The sequence below is a fragment of the Moschus berezovskii genome, chromosome 1 (genome assembly GCF_049115385.1).
Source record: "Moschus berezovskii isolate FMDL1 chromosome 1, NW_MosBer_1.0, whole genome shotgun sequence".
Taxonomy (NCBI): domain Eukaryota; kingdom Metazoa; phylum Chordata; class Mammalia; order Artiodactyla; family Moschidae; genus Moschus; species Moschus berezovskii.
In genome coordinates, this window is record NC_142460.1 from 85,145,318 (window position 1) to 85,163,322 (window position 18,005).

General features: G+C 41.6%; 1 protein-coding gene across 2 annotated transcripts in view; it reads right to left on the bottom strand.

Moving 5' to 3' along the window:
* Positions 1-609: 609 nt before the first annotated feature.
* Positions 610-18,005, bottom strand: part of IGSF11 (immunoglobulin superfamily member 11) — a 145,585-nt gene continuing 128,189 nt past the window's right edge. The window contains exons 5-7 of one of the 2 annotated variants that reach the window (XM_055431647.2): positions 5,529-5,651; positions 4,342-4,408; positions 610-2,900 (exon numbers count right to left, since the gene is read on the bottom strand). In XM_055431647.2, coding sequence (XP_055287622.2) covers positions 2,441-2,900; positions 4,342-4,408; positions 5,529-5,651 — 650 coding nt within the window. In that variant the 3' untranslated portion in view covers positions 610-2,440. Of the gene's footprint in view, positions 2,901-4,341; positions 4,493-5,528; positions 5,652-18,005 lie in introns of both variants that reach the window. The other variant, XM_055431559.2, reaches the window with a different exon arrangement.

Genomic DNA, 18,005 nt, shown 5'->3' on the forward strand with positions numbered 1-18,005 from the left:
CACCAGGCTCCTCTTTCTTTTACCATCTCCCAGAGTTTTCTCAAATTCATGTCCATTGAATCAGTGTCAAACTTCTAATGATAAAGAATGGAGCTGGGCCTGCCTGGTAGCTCGGTGGTAAATAATCTGTCTGCCAATGCAGGAGACACAGGTTCAATCCCTGGTCCAAGAAGATTCCACATGCCCCAGAGCAACGAAACCAGTGCGTCCCAACTTTGAGGCTGTGCTCTAGAGGCTTGGAGCCACAACCACTGAGCCCATGTGTCACGACTACTGAAGCCTGTGCACCCCAGAGCCCGTGCTCTGCAACAAGGGAAGCCACAGCAACAAGAAGCCTGAACACCGAAAATAGAGAGTAGCCCCCACACTCCAAAATTAGAGGAAAGCCCATGCAGCAGCAAAGACCTAGCACAGCCAGGGGGAAAAAAAAAGAGTGGAACTAAGTAATTTTTGGAATACTATATGCTCATTAAAATTTAACAGAATGGGGAAATGCTTATAACTTCAAGAGTACATGAAATACAAAATCATGCATCATTAGCATATAAGTAAAAACAACTTTTTTATATGAATAAACTTTTATTGAATTTTAGATAATTAGAAAGAATAAAGAAATGCAAGATAAATGCTTCTGAAACAACATCTGACAGTATCATCTTTTTTGTCATTGGTATTTTCACTTTTCTTTATAAAAAGTATAGACATTCATTTATTTAAATTTTTACAAAGTCAAGAACCATCAAATGGAAAATATAAGTAATGCTAACGTAAATACAGATTTTCATCAATATTGGGATGGTTGCAGTGGTTAGGTTCAGAGCTTAGCCCTCTTGGAAAAATAATGTATGCAGCAGCTGTTGGTTTCCATTATTCAAATAAGTCTGAAAACCAGGCGGCCACTTCCTGTGATGACTGTTCGTGCAGGAAAAGACGGCAAAAAGCATAGTGGGATGACAGAATGAAAGACCATAATGGGGAAAGAAAAGGTGGCCCGATCGAATCACAGGGTCAGAATCATAAAAAATTTAGGAAACAAATCTGGGACGAAACCATTTGTGTGTTGCTTAAAGTGTGATTAAGGCGAGCCTGTCACCAATACAAGCATGGCCAGCTCTACAGAGCACACAGAGAGTGGAGAGTCTGTGGATCACCTGGTGGGCTCCCAGGCTAGGTAACTGATCACAGAGAGTCTCTTTACAGTTATGTAAAACGCATTTGGGCAAAATTGCAACCCTGAGCTGTGACAAGTACAGGGCAGAGCCTCCCAGGAGCATATCTGAAGACATTCCTTTTGTATCAGTCCTATCTCTTTTGCAAATCTAATCATTATGGAAAAAAAAAAAAAAAAGGAAAAAGCAACTCCTGCCCTCCCTTTAACAACCTAGAAACCTCGACTTGTCAAACAAGGAAAAAGTTACCTCCCACGGTACAAGGGCATGGGGTGCTGCCCTCATTAAGAGCAACCTGGTGTGACAGCAAGGGAGACCTGAACGGCTCTGCTCTGACAGGCTGCCAGGAATTCCTTTCCACGCGCCTGCATGACCTAGGTCTTTTATGAAGGGCCTCCTGCTGGGTTCAATCCACATATTCTCGATGAACATGGTGTTAACAGTAGTCTTTACCTTCCTAACCCAATGACTCTCACTTATTTTCTTTAAAAAAAAAAAAAACAGTTTTCTTTTTAAAAATATTTTCCCAGGAAATAAGGAACAGTAATTGTCATGGACCTACAACAGATCCCAGAAAAGCATAGACGGCCAATAATCTGTCAATATAGCAGTACTCCAAATATGAAATTCATGGTCCAGGAAGAGATAAATAAATAAATATGACAGGGCTTCTCCAAGAAGTTTCTAGTTTTCACCCATTGCTAACTGACTTCTGTTGGTGTAAAAAGTTCTGATTCTACGATACGAGAGCCAGCCCTGTGAAGACCAATGCTCGCCACTTACGCCATTTGGCCCCTGCAGCGGGAGGGCATGGGGAGAGGCCAGACAACGTACAGGGGTGCTCAGTATGTTTTCTAAAGACACCTATCTTTTTAAATAATTTCATTATTTAAACCCCATGTGGCACTTTATTCTCTTGAAAAATTATTACGTTAGGCGTGAATTAAAAAACAAGCCCGTCTGGACAGCAGATGGGTTTTCAGTGCTACTCTGCTTTTACACCTCCTTCCTTGGCTTGGCACATCTGTGAGATCCAGCTTTCTGAATGGAATCCTGAGACAGCTCGGGTGGGGGAACATGTCTTCATGCCGGAACATTCCAGTTCGGTTTACAAATCTTAGTGGCCTGGTCACAGCACGGCCTCCTCCTTTGTGCTTTTTACTAGGATCATTGTCAGGAAATTGTCCTTCCCAGCACTCTGCCACCCCACCCTCCCCCTGGAATCAGAGCATCCTTAGCTTTTTTTTCTGCACGTTCCCTCCGCTGGCGTCCTATACCAGGGACCCGGCCCGACTCTGGGCTGGCACCATGACAGGGACAGCGCCAATGCGCTCCAGGGTGGCTTGGCTGACGGTGTAGGAGTGTGTGTGCAGTGACGGTATAGGCGGAGGCCGGGCCTTCCTGCTGACGGAACCATTGCTCCTGGACACGGCCTGCGGTGATGACCCTCTGTTGGCTGTCACTACCAGGGTCTTATGTGGGGCTGGGGCCAGATGGCTGCCGTTGGCATAGATGGCTGGTATGCTGGCGTTGCCCGAGTGGAGGGAAAAGGACTGGCGCAAGTCACCGAAGTGGTTGAACGACTCCGTGTTTCTGTGCACTTTGGGGTTGCTGCTCCAGTAGTGGCTGTTGTAGGTATTGGAAGAGGTCAGTGTGTTGTTCTCCGAGGAGGATATCTCCGTATGAAATGCTTTGGCAGAAGAAGAACATTTGGGTGGAAGATCATCCTCTCTGAAAATGAACAAAAGTAAAGGTGTTGTCAGAATTAACTTGACATCCCCCCTACCCTTCTGCCCAGGACTCTTTCTTCTCATATTCAGGCTAACATGTCTGTGAAATTCACCCCCTCAGGACAGATCACACTCTCAGGAAAGCAAACATGGCAAACACCAGGCCTCGGTGTTGACGTTCATTCCCTTTAAGACAATGCTTAAGAAAAATTCTTCCTCAGCTTCTCAATCTCCAAGAGAAAAAAAGTAGTATCAAATCTTTCAAAGACTATGTCTTCTAATGTAATTGAAATACATATATATATATATATATATATATATATATATATATATATATGTGTGTGTGTGTGTGTGTGTGTGTATAGTGCTCTATATAGGAAAATAGTCCATGAAGAAATCCACTGAGCTAGCTGCTATAAAATAGATAGGAAACCATCCTATGCATGTAGCAACTTCAAAAAATTACTAGGGTTGGCTTGATTTGCATTTTGGGGTATTTGAGAAATCGTTGTGGTGTGCTGATGAGGTTTTTCCCATTAGTCTTACACTGGGATAGAATCTGTCCAAACCCTTAAGAATTTTAAGAGCCTAAGACAAGTTCTTAAGTCAATCTAAAATGCTAACTAATTCACCTAACATTTCCTGAGTACCAAGGATTTTATTAGATGTTTAATATGAAAAAAAAAGACAGCTCTTCTACCCTAGACAAGGCCCGAAGTCAACTTATGTGAGAATGTGGTGCCTGGGACTAGTCTTGGACCCGGTCAAAGAATGTATTGAAGAGATGGATGAAGAGGGACCCGAACTATGGTCCAAGAAGAGGGTGGGAGCTAAAGGAAAAGCCTCGAGGCACGAGGGAAGACAGAACAGACTGGGGCTGTGTATGTCCTTTTTAACAAGGATACTGACATGATGCCATCTAAGCCTGAGCCTGAACCCCTGTATTCCCACAATACACCTTTCTCTCAATATCATTTGACATTCTTTCCTTACGATGTTCACATTCTCAACTCAACTGTTTTCAACCAAGTCATACTGGTTCGGTCTATCTGTACAGGTGGTGTTCTTTCTTGTTTAAGGCCTCATCATTTATAAATGCCACTACTAAATACATGTTCTAAAGTAATTTTTCTACTATGGCAGCCACCTAACCCCACCCACCCTGAAGCTATGGGAGGAAATGAGGAGATTCTTCACTTGTGTCCTCCTCACTGGGCACACGCTAGACTAGCCACTGCTCCCCATCCATGATCCAGTAAATAAAGCTGAGCAGTCAATGAGAAAGAGTGATGTAACATACAAGAAACGATCATTAGGCCACTTTAACTGTCTTGGTTAAAGTCATAAGATTAGCAAAGAAACGTTAGCTGCCAAATAGAAATAGAATAGACACACAGATACTGGATATGCCAATGTCAGGATAAATTATCTGACACACAAACCTTATTTCATTAGGAATTTCTTCTTCCTCCTCCTCTTTATTTTTGCTTCTCCAGTAAAAGAATGCCCCTAAAATTAGTGCAATGCAAAAAATGATAATAACTGCACCAGTGCCAATGGCTCCAGCTATTAGTCCAATGCTCCTGGGCTGGGCTGCAAAATATATTTAAGGTATATTTAAAGAAAAAAAGGAGAGAGAGAGAGAGAAATAGAATGTGCTCATACAACTTCATAAATAGTTAAGACTACCCAAGAATCTTCTTAAAATGCACAAAATTGCCTACAGTATTGCATCCATCTAAAGTTAAATCTTGCTTAACTTTCTGTATCCCCAGTGGCTAGGACTAAAACAACAGGCTCACAAACATTTATTGAATGAATAAACAATTACACAACTCACAGCGGCAGGAGAGTCACCACCATAGCAGAGCAGGAAAAAGAACATACCTGACGACCTGTCTGTGTGCGCGCACGCTAAGTCCCTTCAGTTGTGTCCAACTCTCTACAACCTATGGACTGTGGCCCGCCAGACTACTCTGTCCATGGGATTCTCCAGGCAAGAATACTGGAGTGGACTGCCATGCCCTCCTCCAGGGGAATCTTCCCGACCCAAGGATTGAACCCAGGTCACCTGCACTACAGGTGGATTCTTTACCACTGAGCTACCCGGGAAGATGACTACCTGCCTAACCTGCCCACAATGAACCCAGCAAGCAGTGGGATAACTTATCACCTCCTCTTAGTCAGATCATTCCCTTCTGCAGCTGGAATTCAAATAACCCAGGATACTCAACTAGAGAAAAAAAATGTCTGCACTACTTGGGTACGAGCTGCGCACCCAACATTTTAGCAGACATAAGGGATTAGAAGAAAATACAAAAAGGTCTTGCCGTGACCAAAAGGTCACTTCAAATTTTTATATGTCTCTAGCGCTACACAGTTAGAACTGATTTGATTCTAATGATCCTGAGGAGAAGACATTTTACCATAAAGAACAAGTCATCTTGCTGAGGCTGAAAAGTACACTAATATATTTCTGTAACATTTTCAATAATGATTAAAATCAAAATAAGTTCTATTTTCTCTTCAAATGAACTAAGTCCCATTAAGCGAAACTCTTCATTCCCTGGTTTAATGAAGATCTTGGCATTTCAGAACCAGAGTGGACACCAGAATTTCACATACTTACGAGAAATGACCTGGAGATCCAAAAGACAGGTGCTGGTCCCAATGGCGTTAGAAGCCACACACTGGTACAAACCTGATGACAGGGCGCTGATGTTCCGGATGGTGACTGTTCCCTGGACCTGGTCTGTCACAAAAATAACAGTCAAGTGAGGATTTCGGAAAGAAAGTAAGAAACCAAAGAAATCAGCAGAAGGCTATAAAAAGAAATGAACAGTGGAGATCGATATCGTTTTTCTGGAGCGAGTTTTTGGTTTATGAATGTTAAAGACTAAATTATAAAATAAAGACCTAGAGCTACAGAAAAAAGTGAAATTAGTTGCTCAGTCATGTCCGACTCTTTGCGACCCCATGGACTGTTGCCCACCAGGCTCCTCTGTCTATGGGATTCTCCAGGCAAGAATAATGGAGCGGGCTGCTATGCCCTCCTCCAGGGGATCTTCCCAATCCAGGGATCGAGCCTAGGTCTCCTACACTGTAGGCAGATTCTTTAATAGCTGAGCCACCAGGAAGAGCTACAGAGGACTGTCCTAAATGAGGGCAGTCTCACAGTCTAATCTGCAGATTAATGTGAGGTCCTAAAGGTGAGCTGAACTGAACTGAACTGAATTGAATGATCATAAATACTGAATTTTAATTCTGAGGAAATGCTGTAATACAAAAATGAAGTTAAACCCATTATACTAATATTTGCTTCATCCTTAATGGGGAAAATATCCACTCTGTGCTCCAAGGTGTAGACTGTTACTCCCTTTCAATAATGATTATAACCATTCCTAAGTCCAGCTCCTCCACAAAGTGGACACCAAGACAAGCAAGAGGTTTACTGGAGGCAATGGCAGTAAAGGAAGCAGAGAGGAAGCTGGAGAAAGAAGGGGGAGGCTCCGACTGCAGTGCTGGTCTGACCACCGTGAAGGGGAGAAGGAAGACAGGAGGGGGCGTTTCAGACCGCAGCACAATGTTGCTGAAGTTTCCTGGAGACAAAGTCACCTGCTTCAGGCATCTCGCTCCTTGCAGGAACAGGCCTGTATTAGCAGCCCTGCTGAGAATGGTGACTGGCTGGGAGCAGTCCAGGTGAAGCCTGCCTGGGTGGGAAGCAGTGGCGGATGCTGGAGGAAGTCATGCGCCCCACAGCAGGAGATCTGAGCCGGGCATTTTCAAGGTGATCACAACATTACAAAGAACTATTTCAGTGCTTCACATTCCAGTCATTTATCAACATTAGGATAGTTTATTTATTCCTTATAAACAAAATGTAAATGACTTGATAATAACCAACGTTATTACTATGTGCCAAGTACTGGCTAAGCTTTTTTACGTTATTATCCTGATTGTTACAATCATTCTTAGAGGTAGCATTATTATTAATCCCATTGAACAGATATGGAAACTGAGGCTTCAGAAGAGTAATAAGATTACACAAGTGGGCAACAGGAATTACAGCTGGATGGAGGGCTGTCTTACCTCTTAGTTCAGGGTTTCACTGCCTCCCTTAGGCAGAACATTACCATCAGTCACCTCAGCTCCTCAAAACAGCAGCACATGAGGAAAGGCTCCTGAGAGCACGTTTCTAGCGCAAAGTCCACACTCCTCAGGCAACACCTGGGGCTCTCACTACCCTGTGCTGACAACCCTGACATGAAGCTAAAATTGAATTACCTAGTTCCTGCTGGCAATCTTTATAGATCAAAGGCAGACGCAGAGTCATTTAAGAAATAAATATTTATTGAGCACCCTTCTGTGTACCAGGTCATTTCTGAGGATGGGGATACAATGATGAACCAGACAAACGCAGCCCTGTACTTTAATGAGACAAATAGGCAATAAATCATAACAAGTGGGGTAAGTGCCATAACCAGAGGATACAGGGTGCTGGCGAGCACAGAAGAGGGACATCTGATGAGGATGAGCAAATTCTCAAAGATCCCAAGACAGCAACAGCCCTCAGTGTTATCCCGCTGCATTCTAACATAATACAGTGGGTAATGTTACCAAGGACTCTGAATCATCAAACACACACGGAAATTAACATCAGTATACAGGCCAGGAAGAGGAGGGGTTTTCTTGTTTTGTTTTTGCTATTGCTTTTCAGTGGAAGAATGTAAATGATCCAACCCATACTATATGGATATTCTTACTAAATGGATATCTTACTTAGACATCTGAATTGTACTGTACACACCCAAGTCAATATACCTGGTAGTTATTTGGTTCACACTTGTATGTTATTTCCTTTTCCTTAAGAACCCACAATTCTGATGGCTACCAGTGTCTGGACTTTTCAGTGAACTCACTCAGAGAGTTGGGCCAGTCTGGAGGGAAACTGTTTTCTCCTCCTCTGTGTTCTATTTGATTTCCCGGGCTCTCATAAATGTCCCTCCCATGTATTGCCCAGAACCTTGTATTCTCTAGTGCTGGAACTTACCCCATGTATTATAATTTCTTACCTATTTATCTCCTTAAGATAATGGACTGGGTTTTTCTTGTTTATCATGGTTATCACCATCCTCAGAAATGACCCAGCACATGGAAAGGTATGCAACAAAGAAATAAATGGGCTATCTTGAGTGTCTGTTGGGTACCACATGCACTATACTAAGAGTTTTACATGTCTCTTTAATGTCACAAACTTTAAGTTTTATAGTCTGTACTTTTCAAAGGTGATAAAGCTCAGAGAAGCAATGCAATTGGTCCAAGATCACACAATACACAAGTAGCAGCACATAAAATCTGGTCTGTCTGTGTCCAAAGCTCATAATCACCATACCCCCACTTGGCTTTCTAGTGAGGTATTTAATACCATAATATTCTCTGGGGTACATCTTTAGGATATTTTCTAACCTTGCAATCAATGTCTCAATGCTGTTAGTCTTAACCTAAGCTATCTGTGTAAATCCATCTTCAATACATTACCAAATGTCATCATTCAAGAAAACCATAATCTTTGGGCCACTAACCCCCCCAATTCCACACACTGTATTACTGTCTTCATAAATCCTGAAAGTCTAGAAATTTGATCAGCTCACACCAAACCACTGATTATGTTGACGTTTCCATAGAGAGAATTAGGGAAAAAATTAACAGCTGATCTAAGCAGCCTTCTGGCATGCGGAAAAGGCAAACTGTAAAGATTCATTTTTTTAAAAAAAGCTGAAAAAGTTATTTTTAAAAGGTGAAGTCACTGTTTTCCCCTTTTTTTCCCTTTACCTCTATAGACACCATGAGTAGAGTTTAAGACAGTGTTTTTCCATGAGGTGGACACACCATGCTGGAGTTAACTTGGAACAGAATCAGGGGATGAGACAGACTCATCAATAAGACAGGACTAGCCGGAAGCAGAAGAGGGCTGTTTCTATGCAGTCAGGGCAATGCAGACATGGAGGCACCTCTGCCGCCAGCACCAGACTGCTCTACGCCATGGCGCAGGGCCCTTTCTGAAATGAGAGGGACCAGTCCCCCAATGGGTCATTTCACTTGGCCTGCTCTGGCACAGACTAACTTGTTGAAATGAAGTTATAGAATAAATATCCTTTTGATGGTCTTTCTTTTGAAGAACAGGGGACGTTCAACAGGGTGGATCACACTCCACTCCATTTTAGTTCACAGCAACACTGTATCCCGCGTAAGATGCTGACCTCAACCAGAAAGCCCTACAGAATTTAAAGAGAAATATATACTAGCGCACATTTCCACTTCCATCCTTTCTGCTTAGTTCCAGAATCACTTCTCTGCCGCCTAATCAATGGTAAACTGGCTTAGAGTGTGAGTTCTAGACTCAGGGTGGAACCTGTTCTATCACTGGCTAGCTAGGTGGTCATGAATGTGCCACCTCTTCTTCTGAGGGCTACCGTGAGGACTAAGTGAGACAATGCACAGTGCCTGGGAAGGCTTCTATGTAGGAATTTCCTCTTGGCATGGCTTGAGAAATTTATATCTTTTTCTGATTTATGAGGAAAACCAGTCAAGAAATTGGGAAAATGCTCAGTTCAGTTCAGTCGCTCAGTCGTGTCTGACTCTCCGCGACCCCATGAATCACAGCACCCCAGGCCTCCCTGTCCATCACCAACTCCAGGAGTTCACTCAAACTCATGTCCACAGAGTCGGTAAAGCTATCCAGCCATCTCATTCTCCGTCGTCCCCTTCTCCTCCCGCCCTCAACCTTTCCCAGCATCAGAGTCTTTTCCAGTGAGTCAACTCGTCACATGAGGTGGCCAAAGTATTGCAGTTTCATTTTAGCATCAGTCCTTCCAGTGAACACCCAGGATCGATCTCCCTTAGAATGGACTGGCTGGATCTCCTTGCAGCACAAGGGACTCTCAAAAGTCTTCTCCAGCACCACAGTTCAAAAGCATCAGTTCTTTGGCGATCAGCTTTCTTCACAGTCCAACTCTCACATCCATACATGACCACGGGAAAAATCATTGCCTTGACTAGACGGACCTTGGTTGGCAAAGTAATGTCTCTGCTTTTTAATATACTATCTAGGTTGGTCATAACTTTCCTTCCAAAGAGTAAGCGTCTTTTAATTTCATGGCTGCAATAAGCATCTGCAGTGATTTTGGAGCCCCAAAAAATAAAGTCTGACACTGTTTCCACTGTTCCCCCATCTATTTCCCATGAAGTGATGGGACCAGATCCCATGATCTTTGTTTTCTGAATGTTGAGCTTCAAGCCAACCTTTTCACTCTCCTCTTTCACTTTCATCAAGAGGCTTTTGAGTTCCTCTTCACTTTCTGCCATAAGGGTGGTGTCATCTGCATATCTCAGGTTATTGATATTTCTCCCAGCAATCTTGATTCCAGCTTGTGCTTCTTCCAGCCCAGTGTTCCTCATGATGTACTCTGCATATAAGTTAAATAAACAAGGTGACAATATACAGCCTTTATGCACTCCTTTTCCTATCTGGAACCAGTCTGTTGTTCCATGTACAGTTCTGACTGTTGCTGCCTGACGTGCATACAGGTTTCTCAAGAGGCAGGTCAGGTGGTCTGGGATTCCCATCTCTTTCAGAATGTTCCACAGTTTCTTGTGATCCACACAGTCAAAGGCTTTAGCATAGTCAATGAAGCAGAAATAGATGCTCTTCTGGAACTCTCTTGCTTTCTCCATGATCCAGAGGATGTTGGCAATTTGATCTCTGGTGCCTCTGCCTTTTCTAAAACCTGCTTGAACATCTGGAAGTTCACGGTTCACATATTGCTGAAGCCTGGCTTGGAGAATTTTGAGCATGACTTTACCAGCGTGTGAGATGAGTGCAATTGTGCGGTAGTTTGAGCATTCTTTGGCATTGCCTTTCTTTGGGATTGGAATGAAGACTGACCTTTTCCAGTCCTGTGGCCACTGCTAAGTTTTCCAAATTTGCTGGCATATTGAGTGCAGCACTTTCACAGCATCATCTTTCAAGATTTGAAACAGCTCAACTGGAATTCCATCACCTCCACTAGCTTTGTTCGCAGTGATGCTTTCTAAGGCCCACTTGACTTCACATTCCAAGATGTCTGGCTCTAGGTCAATGATCACGTTATCGTGACTATCTTGGTCGTGAAGATCTTTTTTGTACAGTTCTTCCATGTATTCTTGCCACCTCTTCTTAATATCTTCTGCTTCTGTTAGGTCCATACTATTTCTGTCCTTTATCCAGCCCATCTTTGCATGAAATGTTCCCTTGGAATCTCTGATTTTCTTGAAGAGATCTCTTGTTTTTCCTATTCTGTTGTTTTCCTCTATTTCTTTGCATTGATCACTGAGGAAGGCTTTCTTATCTCTCCTTGCTATTCTTTGGAACTCTGCATTCAGATGCTTATATCTTTCCTTTTCTCCTTTGCTTTTCCTTTCTCTTCTTTTCACAGCTATTTGTAAGGCCTCCTCAGACAGCCATTTTGCTTTTTTGCATTTCTTTTCCATGGGGATGGTCTTGGTCCCTGTCTCCTGTACAATGTCACGAACCTCCGTCCAGAGTTCATCAGGCACTCTATCAGATCTAGTCCTTTAAATCTATTTCTCACTTCCACTGTATAATCATAAGGGATTTGATTGAGGTCATATCTGAATGGTCTAGTGGTTTTCCCTACTTTCTTCAATTTCAGTCTGAATTTGGCAATAAGGAGTTCATGATCTGAGCCACAGTCAGCTCCTGGTCTTGTTTTTGCTAACTGTATACAGCTTCTCCATCTTTGGCTGCAAAGAATATAATCAATCTGATTTCGGTGTTGACCATCTGGTGATGTCCATGTGTAGAGTCTTCTCTTGTGTTGTTGGAAGAGGGTGTTTGCTATGACCAGTGCGTTTTCTTGAGAAAACTCTATTAGCCTTTGCCCTGCTTCAACCGATGATAGAAGCAAGGTCCGATGTTATAAAGAGCAATATTGCATAGGAACCTGGAATGTTAGGTCCATGAATCAAGGCAAATTGGAAGTGGTCAAACAGGAGATGGCAAGAGTGAACATAGACATTCTAGGAATCAGTGAATTAAAATGGACTGGAATGGGCGAATTTAACTCAGATGACCATTATATCTACTACTGTGGGCAGGAATCCCTTAGAAGAAATGGAGTAGCCATCATGGTCAACAAAAGAGTCCGAAATGCAGTACTTGGATGCAATCTTAAAAACGACAGAATGATTTCTGTTCATTTCCAAGGAAAACCATTCAATATTACAGTAATCCAGGCCTATGCCCCAACCAGTAACGCTGAAGAAGCCGAAGTTGAACGGTTCTATGAAGACCTACAAGACCTTTTAGAACTAACACCCAAAAAAGATGTCCTTTTCATTATAGCGGACTGGAATGCAAAAGTAGGAAGTCAAGAAACACCTGGAGTAACAGGCAAATTTGGCCTTGGAGCACGGAATGAAGCAGAGCAAAGGCTAATACAGTTTTGTCAAGAGAACGCACTGGGAAAATGCTAAATGTCTCAAAATTCCAATAAATATTAATATTCAGGATTTGAGGTTGAGTGATCAGACTTAACAAAATCAAATTATTCAATATCTTATATGATTTATGCATTTTTAAAATAATAAATGACCATAATAATAAACAGTGAGTCATTTCTTATATAAAATTCAGAATTATTCTACATAAAAAATAATGAATACATGGTTTATTGTTATTTGAACAAAATATGACATATATTATGACATACTATATATTTTAATAATATTAAAAAAAATTTCAACTAGATGCAAATGTTTGATAATAAATAGTAATAAAAATGGGAATATGAACACAAAATAAAACCTATTTAGAAATTCAAAGATAATATGACAAATACTTAATATTTAAACTCTGTCATTCTGAAAGAAAATTTAAAAACATGATACAGCATTAAGGATCCAACAGCCTTGATCTTTATTGCATGCCAGATTTTTCAGACATAGAAAATTTTATTTCCTTTTTGTGTTGATGTTGGTTGAATTAAGATGGAGATGGAAAAGGGAAACAGAAAAATTACACAGTAGGATTGTGGATTTGCCAGTTATGTCTTCTTTTTTTCAACCTATCCTGGGCCTCTGCTGTTTATAAGTTGTTAAATTTCACTGCTTCTCTATGCTTAATATGCACTTTTGTGTTGTTTTAACTGTTACTGGCTATTTAACTGGTTTCTTTGTGGTTCATCTAAAACACACTCCTGCTTCAGGGACTTCATTCACCTGGCTGTTCCTTCTGCCTACAATGCCCTCCAGCCCCCGTATTCACATGCCTAATTCCCTTAACATCTTCAAATCTTTGCCAGAATATCATCTTCTCTAGGAGGCGTACCCTAAGAATCTTTCAAATTTCAGCTCCTCATGCCTTAGCTAATCCATTTTACATTCACCTATTTTTCCCCTAATGAATTTATCACCTTGTAACAATCTCTGCAATTTACTGATTTATTGTGTTCAATCTCCCCCCATTAGAATTCAAGCTCTATAAGGGGAAGGATTTATGTTCACTGATGTGTCTCTAGCACCTAGAAGAGTGCTGGAAACTAGTAGGTGCCCAACAAGCATATGTTAAATTAACAAATGAATTCAGAGCAAAAATGAAGAAATAAGTATACAAGACCATACTTGAGTGAAAAAGCTAGTGCGAAACTCAACATTCAAAAAACTAAGATCATGGCACCCAGTCCCATCACTTCATGGCAAATAGAAGGGGAAAAAGTAGACACAGTGACAGATTTTATTTTCTTGGGCTCAAAAATCAGTGCAGATGGTGGCTGCAGCCATGAAATTAAAAGACACTTGCTCCTTGGAAGCAAAGCTATGACAAACCTAGACAGTGTATTAAAAAGCAGAGATAACACTTTGCTGACAAAGGTCCATACAGTCAAAGCTACGGTTTTTCCAGTACTCATGTACAGATATGAGAGGTGGACCATAAAGAAGGCTGAGCACCAAAGAATTGATGCTTTTGAACTGTGGTGCTGGAGAAGACTTTTGAGACCTCCTTGGACTGCAAGGAGATTAAACCAGTCAATCCTAAAGGAAATCAACCCTGAATATTCATTGGAAGGACTGATGCTGAAGCTCCAATACTTTGGACACCTGAGGAGAAGAACCAACTCATTGGAAAAGATGCTGATGCTGGGAAAGACTGAAGGCAAAAGGGGAAGCAGGTGGCAGAGGATGAGATGGTTGGATGGAATCATTTACTCAATGGACATGAATCTGTGAAAACTCCAAGAGGTAGTAAGGGACAGGGAAGCTGGCGTGCTGCAGTCATGAGGTGGCAAAGAATCAGACAAGACTTAGTGATTGAACAACAACAACACACAAAAGTATAAATAAAATCAAAAGCTTGGTTTAGGCAGGATTGATTAAAAACATAAAGATGAAAAGGACCAACAGAATTGGGAATGAAAAGGGGAACATAAATGCATACAGTTTTAAAATTCATGAGGGAATAATAATAATATAAATGCTAATATTTATTAAGTGCTTATACATGCCAGATGTCATGCTAAACATTTTACATGTGCTATCATTTAATCTTTATTTCACCCTGTGAGGCAGTTACTATCATTGTCTCCATTTTACACAGAAGAAGACCAAGGCTATCACATAGCCAGTGGTTCCTGGAGCTATGATTCCAAATCACATTCTCTGGACTCCAAAACCTGCACTCTTACATACACACTTGTGTCTTCAGGTAGAGAATACAACTTGATGCTACTATGCATAAGCACAGACAAAAGAGACATTTTCTCTTAATAAACCTACTACATTAGAGAAACTAAATCAGTAGTCAAAGAGCTATCCAAAAAAAAAAAAAAAAAACCCAACAACAACAAAACAGCAAGGCAAAGCTTTGACAAGCAAATTCTACAAAATCATCAGATAACCTATGTTTTCTTATCCATACTGTTTCAGAGCATGGAAAAATGAGGAAGGGCTACCCAACTCAATTTATGAGGAATTACTATATTCTAATGCTCAAACTACCACACAATTGCACTCATCTCACACGCTAGTAAAGTCATGCTCAAAATTCTCCAAGCCAGGCTTCAGCAGTATATAAACCGTGAACTCCCAGATGTTCAAGCAGGTTTTAGAAAAGGCAGAGGCACCAGAGATCAAATTGCCAACATCCGCTGGATCATGGAGAAAGCAAGAGAGTTTCAGAAAAACATCTATTTCTGCTTTATTGACTATGCCAAAGCCTTTGACTGTGTGGATCACAATAAACTGTGGAACATTCTGAAAGAGATGGGAATCCCAGACCACCTGACCTGCCTCTTGAGAAACCTGTATGCAGGTCAGGAAGCAACTGTTAGAACTGGACATGGAACAACAGACTGGTTCCAAATAGGAAAAGGTGTACGTCAAGGTTGTATATTGTCACCTTGCTTATTTAACTTATATGCAGAGTACATCATGAGGAACGCTGGGCTGGAAGAAGCACAAGCTGGAATCAAGATTGCCGGGAGAAATATCAATAACCTCAGATATGCAGATGACACTACCCTTATGGCAGAAAGTGAAGAGGAACTCAAAAGCCTCTTGATGAAAGTGAAAGAGGAGAGTGAAAAGGTTGGCTTGAAGCTCAACATTCAGAAAACAAAGATCATGGCATCTGGTCCCATCACTTCATGGGAAATAGATGGAAAAACAGTGGAAACAGTGTCAGACTTTATTTTTTTGGGCTCCAAAATCACTGCAGATGCTGATTGCAGCCATGAAATTAAAAGACGCTTGCTCCTTGGAAGGAAAGTTATGACCAACCTTGATAGTATATTAAAAAGCAGAGACATTACTTTGCCAACCAAGGTCCGTCTAGTCAAGGCAATGGTTTTTCCCGTGGTCATGTATGGATGTGAGAGTTGGACTGTGAAGAAGGCTGACCGCCGAAGAATCGATGCTTTTGAACTGTGGTGTTGGAGAAGACTCTTGAGAGTCCCTTATACTGCAAGGAGATCCAACCAGTCCATTCTGGAGGAGATCAATCCTGGATGTTCATTGGAGAGACTGATACTAAAGCTGAAACTGCAATACTTTGGCCACCTCATGTGACGAGTTGACTCACTGGAAAAGACTCTGATGCTGGGAAAGGTTGGGGGCGGGAGGAGAAGGGGACGACGGAGAATGAGATGGCTGGATGGCATCACGGACTCTGTGGACATGAGTTTGAGTGAACTCCGGGAGTTGGTGATGGACAGGGAGGCCTGGCGTGCTGTGATTCATGGGGTCGCGGAGAGTTGGACACGACTGAGCGACTGAACTGAACTGAACTGATACTAAAACTCAAGCAAGGATAATAAAAGACAGAAAAATATGGGCCATTCACACTTAGGATCACAGATGATCAAGTTTTATTAAACTTGATGAGATGTTCTATTCAACAGAAGAGAAAGTTCTATTAAAATACAAGCATACCAAATATTAGTAATTTATTTAAAAATAATGACAAATAGAATTTATTCCAGAAAAGGAGGGTGGTTTAAAGTTTGGAAATATATTAATGCAATTCACTTATTGACACTGGGGCTGTATAACACTATTTACTGTGGAGGCTGACCTGTGCCTCACAATGCTCAGCAGCATCCCTGACCTCTACCCACTGGCTGCCAGTAGCATCTTCCTCCCAGCTGTGACAACTGAAAGTGTCTCCAGACATCGCCAGGTGAAACTGTCCCTGGATCAGAACCCCTGATGCAGAGGTTGATGAACTGTCTCAGTGGGACCTGGGCCAACTGTACAGGCCTAATGGAACAAGGGCCAAACTGCTATATTTTGCTTCAAATAATATCCACCAAATATGGTTTTCAGTCCTTTTAGAATTCGAAGTATTTATAGGCCAAAAGGACAATACTAAATCCACTGTATAAAAACAAACTACATCTCCAAAGGATGCTGGTTCTAAATTTATTCAGTCTTTAGCATCCACATATAAACTATACGAAAACAACTTTTTGGTAACTTTTATTGTGACATAACTTTTAGTTTATAGAAAATTGAAAGAATACTACCAGGAATTCTTGTGTATCATATATCATCTACTCGGAATTAACAGTTATTTATATTTTGCCCTATTTGGTTATTATTTCCTCAGTACTTACAGAAATATTTTCCTGAACCATGTAAGAGCAAGTAGAAGACACTGCACCTTTTTTACCACTAAGTACTTAGTATTTCCTAAGGACAAAGACATTACATAATCACAGTACAATTATCAAGAAATTAAATATTGCTACAACAGTATTATCTCATTCATTTTAAACTCAAATTTCGTCAACTGCCCAATAACGTCCTTTATAGCTGTTTCTTCCCCTGTCCAGTTTCTAATCTAGGATTCTGTATTACACTTAGTTGTTTTAACTCTGTGGTCTCTCTTTTTTAACTTTGTATTTTGTACTGGGGTATAGCCAATTAACAATATTGTGATAGTTTCAGGGGAACAGCAAAGGGACTCAGCCATACATATACATGTACCCATTCTCCCCCAAACTCCCCTCCCATCCAGGCTGCCACATAATATTGGGCAGAGTTCCCTGTGCAATACAGTAGGTCCTTGTTGGTTATCCATTTACATACAGCAATGTGCACCGGTCCATCCCAAACTCCCTAACTATCCCTTACCCCACACTCCCTCGCCCCTGCCTAGCAACCATTAAGTTTGTTCTCTGACTCCTCACTCTCTTTCAATCTAGGACAGTTTGCCTGTGTCTTCATTCCCTGCTGGATATTTCCTCATGATTGGACTCAGGTGATGTGTTTTGAGAGAAACACTGAAACAATGATTCTGTGTCCTCAGAGCATAAGACATGAGGCATACAACAGCAGTTTGTCACAACATTGGCTGTGTGCTTATAGTGGTGTCCACCAAGCCTCTCTACTATAAAGTTACTATTTACTCTGTGATTAGTAAGTTCGGTTCGGTTCAGTTCAGTCGCTCAGTCGTGTCCGACTCTGCGCGACCCCATGAATCACAGCACGCCAGGCCTCCCTGTCCATCACCAACTCCCGGAGTTCACTCAAACTCATGTCCATCGAGTCG